The sequence below is a fragment of the Coccinella septempunctata genome, chromosome 2, assembly GCF_907165205.1.
Source record: "Coccinella septempunctata chromosome 2, icCocSept1.1, whole genome shotgun sequence".
Taxonomy (NCBI): domain Eukaryota; kingdom Metazoa; phylum Arthropoda; class Insecta; order Coleoptera; family Coccinellidae; genus Coccinella; species Coccinella septempunctata.
Genome location: NC_058190.1, coordinates 53,279,029 through 53,298,509, shown reverse-complemented (window position 1 = coordinate 53,298,509; position 19,481 = coordinate 53,279,029). Strand labels below are relative to the sequence as shown.

At 39.4% G+C, this 19,481-nt stretch overlaps 2 protein-coding genes across 4 annotated transcripts; one reads left to right on the top strand and one right to left on the bottom strand.

Annotated features, from left to right (window-relative positions):
- The first annotated feature begins 327 nt into the window (after positions 1-327).
- On the top strand, positions 328-4,106 carry LOC123307527. 3 transcript variants are annotated; one of them, XM_044889873.1, is made up of 4 exons: positions 328-577; positions 1,188-1,484; positions 1,824-1,972; positions 2,040-4,106. In XM_044889873.1, exons 2-4 carry the CDS (start codon positions 1,308-1,310, stop codon positions 2,182-2,184), a joined length of 471 nt encoding a protein of 156 aa, XP_044745808.1. In that variant the 5' UTR covers positions 328-577; positions 1,188-1,307; the 3' UTR covers positions 2,185-4,106. The 3 variants fall into 3 exon arrangements, with proteins under 3 accessions (XP_044745808.1, XP_044745809.1, XP_044745807.1); XM_044889874.1 differs by having other exon boundaries at positions 329-513; positions 1,211-1,484; XM_044889872.1 differs by having other exon boundaries at positions 361-577; positions 1,211-1,484.
- A 101-nt stretch (positions 4,107-4,207) lies between these two features.
- On the bottom strand, positions 4,208-7,358 carry LOC123307682. The gene is made up of 4 exons (XM_044890084.1): positions 7,137-7,358; positions 6,520-6,630; positions 5,568-5,792; positions 4,208-5,469 (listed from the first exon to the last, which is right to left on the bottom strand). The coding sequence occupies exons 1-4, from the start codon at positions 7,215-7,217 to the stop codon at positions 5,362-5,364; spliced, it is 525 nt and encodes a 174-aa protein (XP_044746019.1). The 5' UTR covers positions 7,218-7,358; the 3' UTR covers positions 4,208-5,361.
- Between the last annotated feature and the right edge of the window lie 12,123 nt (positions 7,359-19,481).

The window sequence follows — 19,481 nt, the reverse complement described above, 5'->3', positions numbered from 1 at the left end:
GTTGTGCCAAGAAAGTGCCATCTATCAATAAGTATTCGAAACTGAGATGCAGCGTAAAGTGATCTTTTCGAATGAGGTTTGCTAATGAAATCAATCAATAGATGGCGCACATAAAAAAAGAAGCGAACTGTAAGGAAGTTTCCTTCTTCTAAAATACTGCAACAAATGGAAGCCTATAATAGAGAGCGCTGCTATATTTCTAGAATACTGTGATGGATGATTAAGGGGACATCTATGGGGTGGCTAGAAAAATATGGATGTTTTTGATGATTACTGATTATTGCCGTTTGATTTCCTCCCTGGATTTTTTCTCCAAGATACTTTGAAATCACAAGAAATAGTGAAGGAGAAGAACAGAATAGAATACTTGAAATATATCTAGATTAACAGCGCCACCATACCGATAATAGGGACGACTCCTGAATCAAGGCGCAAGGATTTTTATATAATCGATAGTGCACACTACAACCCCGTTCATCCAAGAAATTCTAGTTGATATCCTGTGGGATAAAGGTAAACATACATTTTTGCTACTATTACATTTTCTTCGAGTGTTTCTTCATATTGCAGATCAAAGGTGAGTCATTAAACAATATTTTTTTTCTATTATCTGGAAATATTTCAATATCGGGAAAATTTTAAATGTAAAAAATACAGGACTATTTTTCTGCTCATTGTTTTGGAAGCAAAAGTTGGAAATAGAGATAAATAAAATGAGAGAACATCAAAGAGTTCGTGATGTGCCTCCTTTATTTCGGTTTAGGAAATCTTAATGATGATGAAATAAATTTTCCTGCAAAGTGTGATGTTATCTGTCACTTTAATAGACAGAAATTCGATACGTATTTTAAGGGTCAGGAAGTGGAGTAATGAGGGCGAATAGAACACTGCAAAAATAATTACTCAGATTTCTTCGTTTTAATGATGACCCATGCAAGATTTGTTGCAGATTAGGAAAAATTTCTGAATCATATGTATATTTTGCGTACTCACAAAATATAAAATTTCATATACCTGAAATCGAATGAATATTTTTCAATATCTATGGACTCTAAATGTACCTAAGTACACATGAAATAATGAAAAGTAAATTTGCCTTCTTGGTGAATGCAGAACAATCTACTTATCTAAATGATTCATTTTTCCGATTTTTCTGATAGCTTTGATTCCTTTATTTTCGTAACCAGGAGTTGAAATCAAATTATTGCAGACAAGACTGATTCCATATCCAAAAGCCGAAGTATATTGAGAATTTTACTGGACATCTTGAAAAAACAAAGCTGGCGCCTTTAGATACAAAACCCACAATGTCTAACCTTTCGATACGCAGCTCAGACAACCTCTCTATAGAATCTGACAATGAGTCCAGTATTCCTGGCGATGATTTACCTGAGGATATCTTGGAGGCTGCGGAAATTGCTGGAAACGACGATGATGTGCCTTGTAGTCCGCCACCCCCATATGACTATGTCTTAGAGGAAAAGGTATATTTATTTCCACTGAATGTGAACCTATTTTGATAACTAGATACCACTTGCATGTCTTGGAAACATTTTGAAGGACGGGAAAGCACAAAGCAAAATAGAGCATTGTAGAGATAAGTCACAAGATTACTATTCCGCTCTATATACAATATGTATATTTACAATGATACTGAAACTAGCATATACCATATATTATATTGTTCTGGTAAATAGACCATGATCTCTAGAGAAAAGGAATATGTATTCTTGTTAGATATTTTTCCATGTTGTCCATCAGCTCATTTTTGAAAAATTATTTTGTATTTCCACATACTATATTTTCATTCAGTAAAATTGTAGTGCTCCGACTATAACTGTCTCGAAGAAGAAGATAATACGGCTTCTACTCCAACAAATGGACCAGTTATCGTACATACCTCGAGCAAGGAATTCTACAAAGCTGTTGCTAAACAGTTTGGCCTAACCTGCAAAATGTCTGACGACTGTAGGTAAGTGTTACATCTATAAAATTTTGAGTTTGATCCAATATATCGTCCTCTTGTTTGCAATTCACAGATGCTACGAATGTCAGAGTCACTATTTCGACTGTTCGGATTATTTCGAACGAAAGGAACAGGAGAAATCTGATGGAGGTCTGAGCGCTGGTACTCCAATGTTCATCAACGAGGCCATGCAGGGGAGCGTATGCAACATCCTTTAAGTCAAGAATGAATCCTATGGTGATTGGAGTTCGCGCTCCCAAAGTCTGAGCAGAAAATAGATTATTTTTGGAAGAGTATGTTTTATTGTTCCTTTTCAAATCACCAGGGTGGATGAAAGAACTAATCGAAAATTATTTGGACCATAGAACCAATTGCAAAAACAGTTCCTTTGTTGAAATTAAGAAGGTTAATCATTTTAATCTCCAAGTTCATAAGTCGAAAAACTTTTCATTCACCCTGTAAGTTCTAGAGTTGGCAAGAATTTCCGTATTTCAGGTATTCACTGAAGGAATAATTTCTTATTGATTTCTTTTGAAATTTCAGTCGTGAAGTTTGTGAGATAGCAAAAAAGTTAACACACTCTCTGGGAATCGTTATATATAATTGATGTACCTATTTGAACTGAACTTGACGATATATTCTTGCCGACCTAGTATATTTTCCAACTGAGTACACGTCAACAAACTGAACAATAGGAATGGCACATCATTAAGAACCAATTTATAACGACTGCGATTAAGCACATAAAAAAAAGAAAATAATTGTCAGAAAAAGTACTTAAGTGTCATTATTTCGAAGTGAATTGGTACCTAAATAACCAAATTTGATGAAGCCTTAATTTCTTCGATTTGAAGAGATGTTTTTTCTTTTCCAATAAATAATAATTATATTTGTAACAATTATTAAAATAAACTTGAGTGAGGTACCGATGATCTGGCACTAAACGCAGTTTGTTCAGTGTTTGTTGGCTTCTCACATGATCTAGAAAAAGAATTGATGTGTACAACAGAACTGTCTACTTAATAGCTTTAAAAATATTGAATCAAATGTACTTATGTATACTTATAACTGTCTATGTGTCTGAAAAAAAAATAAATATGAATTTGAAGCATTCCGATAATATCAAATTTGTTAAGTGTGTTATGTTCGTATTTTCCGTTTTTACGAGAGCTTATCGGAATCCTCAGGTAGATATGCACATTTTTGTGAGAGCACAGGAGAATTTGAGCGTTTGGTTATGTTTTGTGGTGTTGTATTCGTGAATTTATTCAGTACGTCAGATCGACCCTAATGGTTTTACTTGTGTTGAAGAGATGTGGGAAAAAATTTAATGCATACATCGTTGTATACAGGGTGTTCCATATTCACGATATTGTTCTCTGTTTGTAGTAGGAATGCTCCTTTTAAGGCCTTTGTCCAAAAATGTTTCGTTTACAAGATACAGATCGTTGAAGGTATTCCAAATTGGTAAAAGTTTTTTCAGGATACACCACTTTACAGTGAAGAAATTAAAACTGTTTGTTATTAAAAAAAAATCGAGCAGTCGAAGAACTTTTCGAATTACAAGAATTCTTGAAAATGGCAGCCTTCAGCTAGGATATAAGTGACAGTCTTCTCATCATAGATGGCTGGGAAACGACTGCAAATAACTCAGAGATTGATATCCTGAATTTGCTCGCAATGTTTATGAAACACTCTGTATAGTGTTTGGCTTTATTAAGCAAAATAATGGAATTCTTCACCAAAATATAATAATAATGGCCTAGAAAATTTTATGAGACCATCAATGGTTTATTAAAACTGAATATTGTTTTTTTTTACTTTAAGATAACAATGATTTCGTATACTTGAAAATAAAAAAGGAGTTCAGTGAAGTTTTCCTCGAAATACCTTGATGCTAAATAATGTGGCACGATTGTTATTCTGCCATATGAAATTTAATTTCATTTTTGTACAATTGAAGGATTGCATCCTTCAAAATGGGATATTTATTGTACCTTGGATCTGACAGACAGCATTGTTTTTATCTTCTGACTTTTTTTTAGTAACGAATAAACTGTATACTTCGAACGATGCCTTTGAATTTGTTATGTATATTTTGTAACTATTTTAGAAATAAATGTGTAGGTGTACTGCAAAACGTATCTGTCTGATTTTTGCAACAATGAAAATTGAGTCAAGAATTTATCTTGAAACAATTCATCCTATGAGCTCTGGAAAAAGATGGGGATAATGATTACCTCAACATTCAGAATGATTTATTCAGTTCATATATTACATTCATAAAATCAGAATATCAACTGGTATAAGAATCCTTCAAAATTTAACATAAATATTTCATATTTTCATGAACATACATCTTCAACCATATAGAATAGATTACTCGAGATAGTATTGTGCTATAAAATCTTTGAATACCATCGAGTGTCGTGCTTTACTTGAAGTTTTATAGATGGGAAGTCACTTGACACTTACGTGCACAGGGTGTTCAATTGTTGATGAACGGGTAAGAGATTCGTCTGATCCAATTTTCGGTTTCAGAATTCATTAGTATTTCCTTTTGCCCTTTTTGAATAGTTAACAGTCGAATACACCGCAGGGAAATTCATGCAATTTCGAAATTATTTAGCCACCCAGATTTTCAAAACATTGACTGATCTTCACTGTATTCAATAAAAGAGGTTAAACTTAGAAACTAAAGGGAATCTTCAGTTTTTTGTACCGAAACAGATTTTTATTTTGAGTATTGAATTGATTTGCCCAAAAATCCACCTAAAAACAGAATTTTATGATTTTCACTAATATGAGCTGTTAAACCACGACAAGATTACAGTTTACCTTCACCCATCTGAAGATATTATTGTTACAGCAAAACACGTGTACTGGTTTAACAACTCATGTCAGTGAAAATCATATAATTCCATTGTCAGTTATATTTTGTGATTTTTCAAGACATCTGAAATGTTTTTCGACGTCAGGACAAATTTTCCCCAATTTCCAATTTTTACGTAGGTACTCACATATTAACAAAAATCTTATTTTCGTGAAATTTATTTTTAATGGCACAATAATTTAACTGGAGTCTCACTCAACTTTGGGTGATCCTTACAGAACGAACCTTCGAAAAGAATATCTCATTGAGCAGAATTCAATTGGATCGTGTTCCGGGTAACAGAATGGCGAAGAATCAGGATATATTTTTCACTGAAATAGGTACAAGTAGGCCTCGAAAAAACGACGTATCACATAAATCAGACAGCGCATAGAGGCTCCAATCAACCCCACAGACATTTTTTGTTCGGTCGACATCGATAAAAGTTCTTTTGACCAATAGAGACGTAGTCGTAGAAATCTCGAATTTACAAAATGGCGAAGGGACTGCCGACGATGCTTGGTTATTGGATGCAGCACGTGGACGAGGTCCCGGAAACTCCGGAAGTTATCAGATACTCCCCGCCGGTAGAGGAAAAGTCCGTATCCTCGTCGAAGTCGAAGTAGTGACACTGGAAAAAATCAGAGAATTTAAATGGGCATTATTCAGAATCCTGATGTTCTTCAACTGAAACTATGCGAGTGGAAATAGTCGACTTTTTGGACCTACCTGACATTCCAGGCACTCGCAGTCGTCAGTCTGTTGACAGGTCAACCCCAAGATGGAGGCAGCTTCCCTGTAAAGGTCCAGGCTGTTCCGCCTACTCTCAGATGGACTCGAAGCGCTAGGTCCGGCCTCTTCATTGCTTTTGGAGATTTTTTCGCTTCCAGATTCGGTCCTACACTTGGGGTCTTTATTTTGACTGTCACTCGTCGATTTATTCTGTACGAAGAACTGCGAAGACAAACGTCAATAAAAGTCTGTAGACTGGTTGAATTTAATAGATGCTCTTAACTGGGTAGTCTCGGGAAAATTATACAGGGTGAGTCTTTGATTCGTACAAATATTTCGACAGTAGATTCTTGAGGTAAAAAGAAAAACTTTTTTCTGTAACAGGCTCTTGAAAAACCATTAAAAACATTTTTTGTTCTATCTCACAAACGGTTTTATCGAATGAATTTCGGAATATTGCTTTTTTTCATTTATTTGATGAATATTTTTGGAACACAAGATATCATCCACGTCTTCAAGTGTTCTCATTACCGTTAGGTACCATAAAAAACCAAAAATTCAAAGAATCCAACTCTTGAAACTGAGTTTCGTGCAATTTCTGATCGTTTCACCGATGTTAAACAAGATCAGGGGACTCCAAGTTGTCACCCTCGACAACTTCATCGATAGTTGGCGTATTAAAAAGCCTGACGTGAATATTCAGTACCACAGATTCAGCTACTTATTCTGAAGGTACTCTTGTTTTTCCAGGGTTGGCACAACTCAATATGAAACTTAAAACGGCTATATCTTTTTATCAGGGTCGAATCAGAAAAAATGGCCGAGAAAAAAAGTGTTTTTTTTGACCTCAAGAATCTACTGTTAAAAAATTTTTGCGAGTCAAAGACTCACCCTGTATCCTAAACATATCATGCTGGCTTTCCCAAATAGAACGATAATTTGTACATACCTCTAATGTAGGATAAAGTTTCTGTTTTAACTTCGGTCTCGGCTTATATTTGAACATTTCTGTCGTCCTTGTGTCATTTGTTGGAGCGAAAAGATTGGCTAGATTCGCACTCTGGAAAAAATCGACCAGAAATTGACTTTTCCCTTGATATTGAACATGATTTAAGATGTAAACCAACTAAATTGGGCAAAAACTTCGAAATAACTTCGAATATAATGAAACTTTTTAAATACTCAAATTTACTGAGAATAATGGCCCACTTTCGGGAAAGTCAATTAAGATTTGATGCCCTATCAAAATTTAAAACTGTAATTTTTGAAAGGAAATTAGATTTTAATTAAGTATCAAATTTTAATGGACTTTCCTGTAACTGGACGAATGTCTATTATACTAGCTGTAAATCACATGAGATGTTCTCGAATTTAAGGGTGACTTGGAAGGAAATTTTTTTTCTTCGAATTACTTGATATACATAATGTTTCTTCTTTGGAATACTCGATAGTATGTATATGTGTTGTCCTCAATAACAGTGAGCAGTTTTATCTCTAATTAAAACCTACTATAATCATGGATACAACAGAATTATACGGCTCTTGTACCTAAGGATGACCTCTCACCTCTGATTTGATGTTGGTCTCCAGGAAATAGATGTCTTTTTGATTTTGCACAGGGCAGTCGCCCAGCAGATCCCCCTTCATCGTGGGGGCGCCTCGCTTCCAAGCAGTATCCAAGGTAGGGCTCTTATTTCCACAACCACCCAGCGTAAAGATTCCTCCAGCGCAGTAGATGTCATCAACAAGACGATGACACGCCGTGACGTTCTATCGTTTCCTCGAGTTTTCTGAGAAAAGAAACGGTTTTCATAAAAACAAAAATCGAAAATCGTAGCCAACCAGACACAGAAAAATTCCAAAGTCTCAGTCGAACAAGCAAAAATAGTAAAAATATAATATTACAGTCACAAAAATGTCAGAAATTGAATAAGATAAGTTATAAGCCAATAAAAGAATATTATTCGTTTATTTTCGTAAAATTTTCGGACAATTTTTTGTGTGGTACCTAATGATGTCTGATTACTTTTCCATTTTTATTATCAGTGGCGACACGTAGGTGAGAGAAGTAGGTGTTTTGTACTAATTAGTACAAAACACTTACTTTCGACTCTTTGACTTTTACTTTTTGATTTCTGCTCTTTTACTTCAGTCTCTTTAGTTAGTTTACGCTCCGTACTATTCTCTGCGATTCGATTTCAATTGTGTGCGCGACAAGCCGTTCAGCGAATTTAGAATAAATTCTGTATTACGAAGTTAGGGCTCTTAGGAATTGATTTTTTAGTTTTCGTTTGTTTTCCGCGATTGCCTTAAACAAAGGAGGTAGGTCCCCGTCTTTACCGTTCAGTTTCTTTGTTAGACCTACACAGGTTACTTCTTTGACTTCGACACTGCTGTACTGTATCGCTTTCTGTTATATTTTATCGTACTTTACCCTGTTTCGCGAGTCTGACTTTTCTCTTCGCTATCAGTCATGGCGCGTAAGCCCTTGGGATACTGAAGGGAAAGTCCCATCAACCCCCCTGTCCGCGTTCCGCGTCATAAGTGTTGAATCCGAAATCTCTTCTTTTCTATCAGTCATGGCGCGTAAGCCCTTGGGGTAGAGAATAAGAGATACCGCTCGTCGTCAGTGAAATCCCGTGGTTGCGCTGGAAATAGACCTTTTCTTCGCTATCAAAGCCCTTGGGGTAGCGAGTAAAAGTCTCGAATAGATCCGCCCTGGTTGTGTTTCTTTCATTTCTGGAGAAATACAAGTACATCCCGATACCGTATAGCAAGTCATTTCACTTCGCGAGATCATCCTTAGTATCCATTTCGTCAGTTCTGGTTGACGCATTTTATTGAACAACCTTTGATTTTTCACTGTACCCGGTATAAACTTTATAAAGTGCCCGTGACCGGATAGAATTTCCCGAATGTATGTTTGCTGATAGATTCGCTCATATTTCATACCTACACATATTTCCCTTGTACATATAATCAGTTTCCGAAGGTGTGAATAAACTAGTACATAATTTGATTTTGACTACTTCGTTATCGCTACCACCCTAGATAACAACGAACTCTGTCTCCGACTAGCAGCTACTCTGGTAGGTTTGCTATTCTTCCTAGTGAAAAGAATAGCTGGCGCTCGAGATAAGTTTTCTCCGAGGTAACCACGTTACAAAAAATGAAAACTGAATCAATTCAACAAAGACAGTGTTCAGAGTTAACTTATATTGAGATGAGGTGACGATTTCAACCATTTTGAAGTAACAAAGAATGCGCAGCTTCTGACTTCTCATTCATTCTGTCACTTAGAAGAAATGAGTAAGAAACTCCTTCAATTTTCACCCTTTAAAAGTACAGAGCGATTGATTACAACTACCCCCCTTTTATCTTTCTTACCTCACAGTGTAGATAAAGAAGTCTCGTACAAAAGCTTCATAAATCATAACGTATTTTCGAGAAAACTCATTTCCATATATACAGCTTGTCCCAGAAAGCCTGTGTGAGGTCCCACTTCCTTATTTTTGTGATGGATCGATTGGAAAAAATCTTACCTCATTCTCTCAATCTTATCATCCCAACAGCACGATTCTAAAAAACCCTTGGGGGTCCTATCCATTTGACATACATCCATAGGGACCCCCCTCTCAACAAACAATCCTCTTCGCAGTAATTAACGCAAGATTGCTGCGAAAGCCACTCAGATCGCGAGCCATTTCTCGTGCGATGAAGAAGGACGAGGATATATCCAAGACCCCCGGGCATCGTCCTGTTTGCTGGACGCATTTGCGTCCCACGCAAGCACCCTCCATTACGATTTCAGGAGGCGTAAAGCCCCGAGTCCACGTCGCAACGGATTCGCAGTTACACACGAAAAAGGAATACCTACTACATAATAGATGTACGGTGTTCCACACATCAAAACCGGTCGTTATTGTTGCTTGTTCGAGTCATAACTAATCCGAGGATTCGTTTTGTATTCCGAAAACGGCATTTGATCGAGTGGGACGTCCCGAACTTGAACGCACGAGGGCTGAGGGCGGATTATACCGAATGAAGTTGTCCTGTGATGTTGGATCTTGGTTGTCTGAAAAATATTTGTGAGGATTCGAAAGCTGAGTTCGAAGAAATTTTGAGACCTGAGAACGGCTACTTTAGAATATGTATCACGTTTAGATCTTCGATGATTTTTCTGGCAGATACGCGTGTCGAAATTTTTTTTCCCAAAAAGATGGAGGAAGTTAAAAAGTTGTCAAGACCGAACGGTTGAGCCCAAATGGATGAAATTCTCAGATTTATTACCAGAAGAGTTGCTCTTTCAGAAGATGTATAACATTTTCATCTACGGTTACTTTTATTGATAGACAAACGACTCGAAAGCCGACCCTTGAAAAATCCTGAAAATGATGGGTTCAGTTAAAAATTCGTCAAGACCGAACGGCTGCACCGAGATGGATGAAATTCTCAGATTCATTACTAGAAGAGTTGCTCTTTCAGAATATGTATCGTATTCAGATCTAGGATGATGTTTCTGGAAGATACGCAACTCGAAAGTTGACCTTCGAAAAATCCCTAAAAAGATGGGTTCAGTTATGTTTCTGGATTTTTGTTGGTCACCCCGTATATCTTTCGTGGGGACACCCAGTACGTAAATAACTGACTCTCACTCCTCCCTGCCCACTCGGAAGGGCCTCTCTATCAGGTTAATTAACGGAAGGTAGAACAATAACGCGATTCAGCGTTATCAACTGATCAACAAACGTTATGCCGAACCTCGAATCCTTCAAGGGGGACGGGGTGAACCAAATTTCATTTAACTCCGGCCCCGAGCCTTACAACCCACGCATTGCGTGAGATAAATGTGGGACGACGTTCCGGAGGATGTGGCAGACAAAAATATCGCTTCGTTACTTCTGTTTATACTCCGTGTAAGGGTTGAGGAAATGAAGTGTGGGGCGCTTGAGATTCACCCTACATTTCATTAATGTATTATTCGAAATGAACGCATTGAAACGTTCAAGATCCCACACGAAGTTTCTTTTTTCAAATTAAATTATTCAAATTTACTTCCACAAATCGAAATTATCAAGAAACTATAACTCATTCGAATCTTTAACCTACTAACATGCTTTCAAAGGGCTGTTTGTAGTTAAAGCGACCTCAGCTTCTCGAAAGCAGTTCTTACTGCGTCAAAAAAGTACAGGGAGTCGCTACATGACTCCCAAAATGAGCATAACTCATAAAAACTCACTGCATCTTGGTGGTCTTTCTGAAATCTTCCATGAAATACACTCATCACCAATAAATTGATAGGGATCAGGTATAAATTTTCCTTATTAATGGCTTTCGTTGTTATCTGAGATGTTTTGAGTTGTATTTATGTTTTTTCTCGATTTTATCGAGTTCTTTGCCTTTGAATTCGATTCATTGTAATAGGCTTTAGATACTGGATCTAAATGACAGATAACGATCAAACACTGCATAATTAAAAGGATCCGTTTATTTACACTCCATTCAGATTTATTTTAGCAGTCCGTTGGTCATGAAATAATTTTCTCAAGTTTTTGTAACTAGAACGGAGTAAGGTTGGCACTCATGAAATGTCGTTAATGTCATAACGCCGTTGCCACAACTAATATCAATTAATATTACGAAAATGCCGAAAGTGATTGGAAAAAGAGACAGGGTTTCAGGAAGTGCTAGTTAGAATTCAGGTCCGCTTATTCGAATAGTTATACCCTGTATTCTGAAATCCACAATGCGTCAGACGGTAGCGAACATATTCAATGTAAGAGAATTTATAAAATGTTTCATCTGAATCAAAACGACTTATATTTCAGCTGAATATTTCCACAATCAGAAAGATTGTGAATGAAGAGGATCACAAAGAATTTCCTTCTATTGGGAGACCCAAAAAAGTGGTGGCATTTGAGAATTTTATGTTTCAGTGAATTAAAGCGAAAAGTTTACTACAGGATTTTCGATGAATGTCATCGTAGAATAAGTTCCCGAAAATTGATTTTTCTATTTTTCATTTGACTTGTCCTATACATTGTAAATGTCTTAAGGTACCAATAAATACCTAATTATTATTATTATATCAAAGTATTGAGATGAACAGCCACAAATACGTGCCAGTTGTTCTGTTAATTGTTTATTCATGTGAAATTTTTGTTCAACAGTGAAGTTCATCTTGACTTGAAACTTCCTTTAATCCTTTTTACTTATATTGATGCAAGATGATTTTTGTTGAAGAATTTAACATTCTTGTAATTATCTGTTAATTCCTTCGGGAGATACCCATTCCCAACCACTGCAACATATGTATTTCATCTTCGGGTTAATATTTTTGAAATCTACAACTGACGTAACGATTTCAAACTTTAGCCAATGAAGATAACGAACATTAACTCTCCTCAAGCTAGTGCATATTATGATATTATACTGATCTCTTGTATTTTCCATGCAAATAACTGGATTTGGTATGCCTTCAATCAGTTTGTATAAACTTCAATTATGTTCGTCACATATTTTCCGAAGAGATTCGACATTGTGATAAAATGCGTAATAACAGAAACTTTTACGTAGAACGGGCAACATAGCGTTGATTTAAAACCCAAAAATGTTCTGACAAGCTTCATAACCCCACATTTTCGTACTATACAGAGTGAAATGTGTCAAATTTCCATGGCCAACCGATTGCTAAAATAAAAGTGAAGTCTCCCAGAGAAGCTCTGTTGAATGGTACTCGATTATCGCATGAAACTTCATCGAGTTACCTCCAGTAGTTTCAGGGTACATCCTCGGAAGGAAGATTGGCTTCCTCTAATCCATTTTCACTTTGCCCCACTCCATTTTTCGGCGGGAGTTATCTCCGAGAAAATAGGCACGTTCCACTTGCCGTTGTCTAGGGCAGCGAGATAAGATTGAATACAATTGGAATTATCTCGGATTCGAGAATGTAGATAAATCAGGGCGCTGGAAATGAGGAAAGATCGGCGCAAGGCGTCGTCTTGTTTTCGCGTGTCATTCTGACGTGATCCGTTTGAAAGCTGCCGACTTCGCACGCCCTCCGCATCGACTTTCTCCCCGACGACGCTACCGGAGACGTGGGGCGCCGCGGCGCGTCCAATTTATTCCACGGAAGTACGAAGATCGTCGAATATCTTGAGATACTCAGAGGCCGGCAATGCCGACTGTTGAAGGTGCAAGCCAGGGAGTAATCAGTCATTGGCTGTTGTCAAGGGAGCTAGAAAGAACCCTTATTGGTAGTTTTCTGGGCACTGAATGCGTAACACTCATTAAATGCTGATGATTTTTGAAGAATCTGACTATCCTGTCCAATGGTGAGGAAACACAGTAAAGCGCTTTCTACTTCTGAAATCAACGATACATTTTCTGTATACGGAAGATTATGGATCCCAAAACTGGCCCCTGTGGGACACCCCTGCTCAAAATAAAACAGCAGCCCATCGATATAAAAACCTACAAGTGACCCATAAGTAGTTACTTCTTTTGAGAGATAAACGACTTGAAAGCTGACCTTCGAAAATTCCTGAAAAAGATGGGTTCAATTGAAAATTCGTCAAGACCGAACAGGTGCGCCAAGATAGATGAAATTCTCAGATTTATTACTAGAAGAGTTGCTCTTTCAGGATATGTATTATGTATCACATTTCCATCTACAGTTACTTTTATTGACAGATAAACGACTCAAAAGCTGACCTTCGAAAAACCCTGAAAAAGATGGGTTCAGTTAAAAATTCGTCAAGATCGAACAGTTGCGCCGAGATTGATGAAATTCTCAGATTTATTACTAGAAGAGTTGCTCTTTCAGAATATGTATTACATTTCCATCTACAGTTACATTTATTGACAGATAAACGACTCAAAAGCTGACCTGCGAAAAACCCTGAAAAAGATGGGTTCAGTTAAAAATTCGTCAAGATCGAACAGTTGCGCCGAGATTGATGAAATTCTCAGATTTATTACTAGAAGAGTTGCTCTTGCAGAATATGTATCACATTTCTATCTGCGGATACTTTTATTGAGAGATAAACGACTCGAAACTCATCCTGATACTTGAAGAATCTGACTAGCCAGTCCATTGGTGAGAAAACACGGTAAAGCGGTTTTTACTCCTAAAATCAACGATACATTTTCTGTATACGGAAAATAATGGATCCCAAAACTGGCCCCTGAGGAACACACCTGCTCAAAATAAAACAGCAGCCCATCAACTACCATCAACATTCTGATTCATATGCATCATCATCCAAAATTATGAACCCTATCAGAGGAATCAAGGAAAAAGTTCTCCCCCACACTAATGGCTCATTTATTGCCCTCCCCCACAAACCCCCAATGGCCGCCTTGCCGCGACGTCAACCGCAAGCCCCCCCATTGTTTTATGTGAGAATCAGTCCCCCCAAGGCTTCCCCGAAATCAATCGCAGAAATGAGCCGATCGTTTAGCGCCGAAACATCGAAAAAAAAATGCCATTATCTCCTTTCACTCCCAAAGTGCCGTCATTCTCCCGCGAAAGGAACGGATGAAAGCTGAAAAATGGACCTAATCAGACGCGGTCCTTGACGGGAATATCCTTTCAGGACGACGGACGACCTGGGAGACCCGTCGGATAAATATGGCAACACATAAGTTTTTGCGTCATCTGTATGGAGTCGCTTCAGCGGACGCGAAAGGGGACAATCTAATTGATGACCCCCGATGAATCCAGCGGAGACAGCAGCGGGAGTGCCGGGGAGAGAAAGATTATTTATGAATGATATTGGTTTTTCGCCCTCATACCCTAGAAGCCTGGATGATTCTCGTGAAAAAACACAAGATTCAAACCTTTCCCGAGTGTGTTCCTTTCCATATTCACAATGGAGTAGATACACTGGACACCTATAAACATATATACGAAGCTTTAGGCCTTAGACTCAATATCGACAAAGCCAAAATCCTGGTAAGTCCGCCAGAAAGCCTTCAAACACATATCAGCCTAGAGAATGAAACTCTGGAACAGTTCGAGCAGTTCGAATATTTGGGAAGCTTCATAAATACTATGGCTAACCTAGACACCGAAATACACAACCATATCAATTCGGCATCACGGGCATTCTGGAAGCTGAAGGACAGAGTGTTTCAAAATCACGACCTCAATCTGAAGACCAAGACAGCTGTTTACAAAGCAGTCGTCCTCCCAACGCTTCTTTACGGAAGCGAAAGCTGGATGCCCTACAGGCGACATATCAAACAGCTTGAACAAACGCAATAACGTCATCTAAGACAGATAATGCACATCAGATGGTTCCACGATGTTTCGAATGCAGAAGTCTTGCAACGCGCGAGTTGTACAACAATTGAGACTCAAGTAACGAGGGCCCGACTCAGATGGAGCGGTCACATTCTGAGGATGCAAGACACAAGACTCCCCAAAATAGGGGGAATTCACAGAGGGAGATCGGAAACCAGGAGGCCAGTATAAGCGGTTTAAGGATACATTACATCAATCCCTAAAATTAATGCCAATCATAACTAGCGTTAGACAGGTCACAGATATAATGGAGACTCGAGAAGAATTCAGCGGCGGCCAGATCTGGTTGGTGACTATCCATGCCCGGAGTGTGGAAGGATCTGTAGCTCACGGTTGGGTTTCTTCAGTCACAGGAGGGCACACAGTCGCAATTAGCCCAAAGAAATTTGAAGTCTGTTCTTTTTTTATGTCTTTTTGTAGATTAATTCCCGGTTATGGGATACAGCAATGAATGAATGAATGAATCAATGAAGATACAGTGCATAAGTGTGTGGTGATTTGTTTGATTCAGATCGTTACATTCGTTGTTTTAATATTAGTCTTATGCATCTGAAGTATCAAAACCTTCATCTTTTATAATACATAGATAGAGGAACACACTCCTGGTTTTGCCTCAACGAGCGTTGTTTTCACTTTTTGGCCATTATAAAATATAATAGTGCCTTTCATTGATTCTTTGCTCTTTGGGATTAGCTCAGCAAAACATTGCTCAACCTTCAGGTGAATGAATGCCATGTTCACTTCAAACTGTTTGTTTTTGTAGAATGTTCTTTGTACATAATTGGTTCGCAGATGATTATTATTGTCAAACCGGCTTAAGAAGACAACTAGGCAAATCTCCACTGGTCAAATAGCAGAAAGGGGGCTACAAAGGTAAGAGAAACAGGGAACTAACTTTCCTTCCGTACGAGCTTAGTGGTCCTCATTTCGCTCATCGAGAATATAAAACACTTCACTCAGAGTTGCTCCAGAGCACATAAATGCGGTGATATTAAAGATGCTTTAAGTTTGTGAGGAAAACTTTCGGAGCGTCCGACGATGATATTATTATTGTTGTAATGATTGACAGATGAGGAGTTTTTGTGCCCGCAAGGCGTCGCTAGTAACTGGAACAAAAACGCCTGACTGTTTGAATATTTCCCTCTGCCCATGAAACGCCCTGTAAGATTTCCGAATACCCATGTGAGCATATTCAGCCATACAATTCAAGTAACCGACCATAGAGTTCATCCATATGTGATACACCTGACGGCTTTTCTCGATAACGTCCACGCCACAAGCAGGTAACTCGATAACTCCGGTCGAAACATCGCCCCGAACGAAACGCGTCCCACAAACGACTCAAAAAAACATAACCAACCGACAAAGTCAATTATCCCGCGCGCCAAACGAAGAGGACCATACGGACGGAGCGTCATGGCGGCCGCGTACATAAATGCACGCAGACGGACGCGGGCATAATGGACCCACCATGGCGTTATGGTGTGAAAGGGAATCTGATTACCTCTCGTCATCGCATTCAATTACGGCCCTTTGTTCGCGACATATTTCGCGCAGTAAAACGCCGCGCTAGGAACTAATGAGCTCGGCCTGGAATTTCCTTGGATATGTTAACCAACGAGCCGAGAAGGCAGGTAGACCCCACACTGATCCGTGTGGAATTTCGGCAAATATCAAGTCGCGGTGGATGAGGATCTAACGTTCAGGAATATGTTTCTTGAAGGTGAATCAGTGAGCAGGCACACAACACAACAGCCCTTTCCCCAAGCCTGAATTTGATAAGAAATGCTTTTCAAAATTCTGCCGATTTTTACTGGAAGGATATCTTCAATTCTTCAGGAAGCTATTCCTCCAAGATTGAACAGTTAGTGAAATCCAACTTCGAATTGCCATTGTTGGATCCAATACCGTTCACAAACTCCAACCCCCTGAGGAAAATTTCCTAACTCATCTAACAAAGAAGTTTCTGACGAATGTCTTGTTCAACTGCTGCAGGATTTGTCCAGAAAGCGTATGATGAGAATGGGTTTATCAGACTGTAGATTCTGTGAGGAAGAAGAGGAAATTCCTGTTCAACTTATAAAGTGCCATCGTAAGACAACGCAAAGAATGCCTTGGAAGAGAAAATATTAGAGCGAACTAGGATTTAGCCTCAGTGAAACCCTTCTGGATACTGATGTTCGTTGGAGCTCTGGAGTTGGAGAATGAGCTCTATAGATAGCGCAGTGAGGAGAGCAGGTCTCATTGGGGGCACAATAGCATACCTTCATTAATTAATTCATTCATTGCTGTATCCCCTTACCGAGACTAAATCTACAAGAGACTCAAAAACAAAACTATCGGTGCGATCAAACTTTCTTAGGTCTAATTGCCACTGTGTGCCCTCCTGTGGCTGAAGAGACCCAACCGTGACCTACAGATCCTTCCACACTCCGGGCATGGATAGTCACCAACCAGATCTGGCCGTCGCTGTATTCTTCTCGAGTCTCCATTATAACTGTGGATCAAAGTGTGATCTGCCAACGCAAGTTGTTCACAGTTATGATTGTCAATAACTGATTTTAGGGATTGATACAGTAAATCCTTGAACCGCTTGTACTGGCCTCCTGGTTTCCGAGCTCCCTCTGCGAATTCGCCATACAGAGCTATTTTGGGGAGTCTTGTGTCTTGCATCCTCAGAATGTGGCCGCTTCATCTGAGTGGGGCCCTCGTTACTTGAGTCTCAATTATTATACAACTCGCGCCTTGCAAGACTTCTGCATTTGAAACTTTGTGGAACCATCTGATGTGCATTATTTGTCTTAGATGACGTTGTTGCTTTTGTTCAAGCTGTTATGTCGCCTGTAGGGCGTCCAGCTTTCGCTTCCGTGAAGAAGCGTTGGGAGGACCACTGCTTTGTAAACAGCTGTCTTGGTCTTCAGATTGAGGTCGTGACACTCTGACCTTTATCTTCCAGAATGCCCGTGATGCCAAATTGATAAGGTTGTGTATTTCTCTGTCTAGGTTAGCCCTAGTATTCATGGAGCTTCTCAAATATTTGAACTGCTCGACCTGTTCTAAAGTTTCATCCTCCAGGCTGATACCTGTTTGAAGGCTTTCTGGCCGACTTACCAGGATTTTGGTTCTGTCGATATTGAGCCTAAGGCCTAAAGCTTCGTATATATGTTTATAGGTGTCCAACATTATCTGTAGATCCTCTGAGCTGCTAGCGATAAGTGCGCAGTCGTTTGTATATTGAAGTTCCATGATAAACTTTGTACAGAGGAAGCTCTGAGGCGCTTCAGGTCTAAAAAACTATGTCCTTGTAGAGTATATTCTCCAGAGGTCTGGATCATTCTCTCCAGTCCTTCGTATATGTCATAATGCAGATCAAAGACCTTATCAAAGCTATCGTAGGCACAATGAAATTGCCACGAGGTTGTCGAAAGCTCTTCAGATGACCCTCTCCGAATCGCCCTTCCATCAGATCCACAAAGCGTCTGAGGTGTATTCCTCCGAAGAGGATTAGCAGATACTCGAAACTCTATTGGGACTTCCCCGTCCGATCGGCGGTCTCTGCGTCGAAACACAATTAGACGGGAGCCATGAGCGGGCCCTAATTGCCGCTAATAGTTCCCTTCTAATTGGACTCTTATTCGACATCCAGACCGAATAAATTGAGTTGCCGCCCGTGGTGCGTCCCCGTTTATGCGAGAACCGGGGATGCCTGGTGCCCGCGGGCGCATATATTTCTGCCCAAACGGCCGACTGGGGAGCGAAAGATCGGAATTAGGACGATTAGTCATGACTATATATATATATCGGGGGATTTGTGTAGGTTCTGGAACTGGAAATTGGTGGGGGAGAGGGATGTGGTTATAGTTTGGTGAGGGGTTTACGTTTTACCGCCAATGCAACTCGGCACAGGTATTTGAGTGCAGAACTCTCCAAATTGGGAAGTTTAAACAGACTGCAACTGATTTGGGTACCTGGACACTCTGGCTTCAGGGGCAACGATGCATCGGATGCCCTAGCCAGAGAAGGCGCAACATCAACGCTTATTGGCCCGGAACCCAGTATAGGAATTTCCAATTCCTTAATCAGGGACCGAAGCAACAGCTGGATAAGGCAAAAGGTCCTGGAGTACTGGCGCAACCGTCCTGGACTGCGTCACTCGCATAGGGTTATTTCAGTGCCTCGCAGCCCATACACCAGTCGTTGGCTACGATTTTCTAGAACAAATCTCAGATCTATAATGGCGGTTTTCACAGGAAACTGTAGACTCAGAGCCCACCTTAAAAAGTTTAGCATCGTCAATGACCCGCTCTGCAGACTCTGCTTAGAGGAGGACGAAACAATTAAGCATATCCTCTGTGACTGCCCGGCGGCTGACAGGGTTAGACTTGAAGTATTTGGTTCTCCGAAGATGATCCTAGAGGAACTCAAGAATCACTCCCCCTCCTACGTCATCTCCTTTTTGGGCAGGATGGGACTGGAGGGAGAGATCTAGCTCTCTAGCTTGGTCGCAGTGGCAGGTTTGTGTTTATCCGTCCAACACACCCAGCAATCAGTACCTAATCAGTAATCAATACGTTTCACCGACACCCAAAGATCTGTTTTGTTCT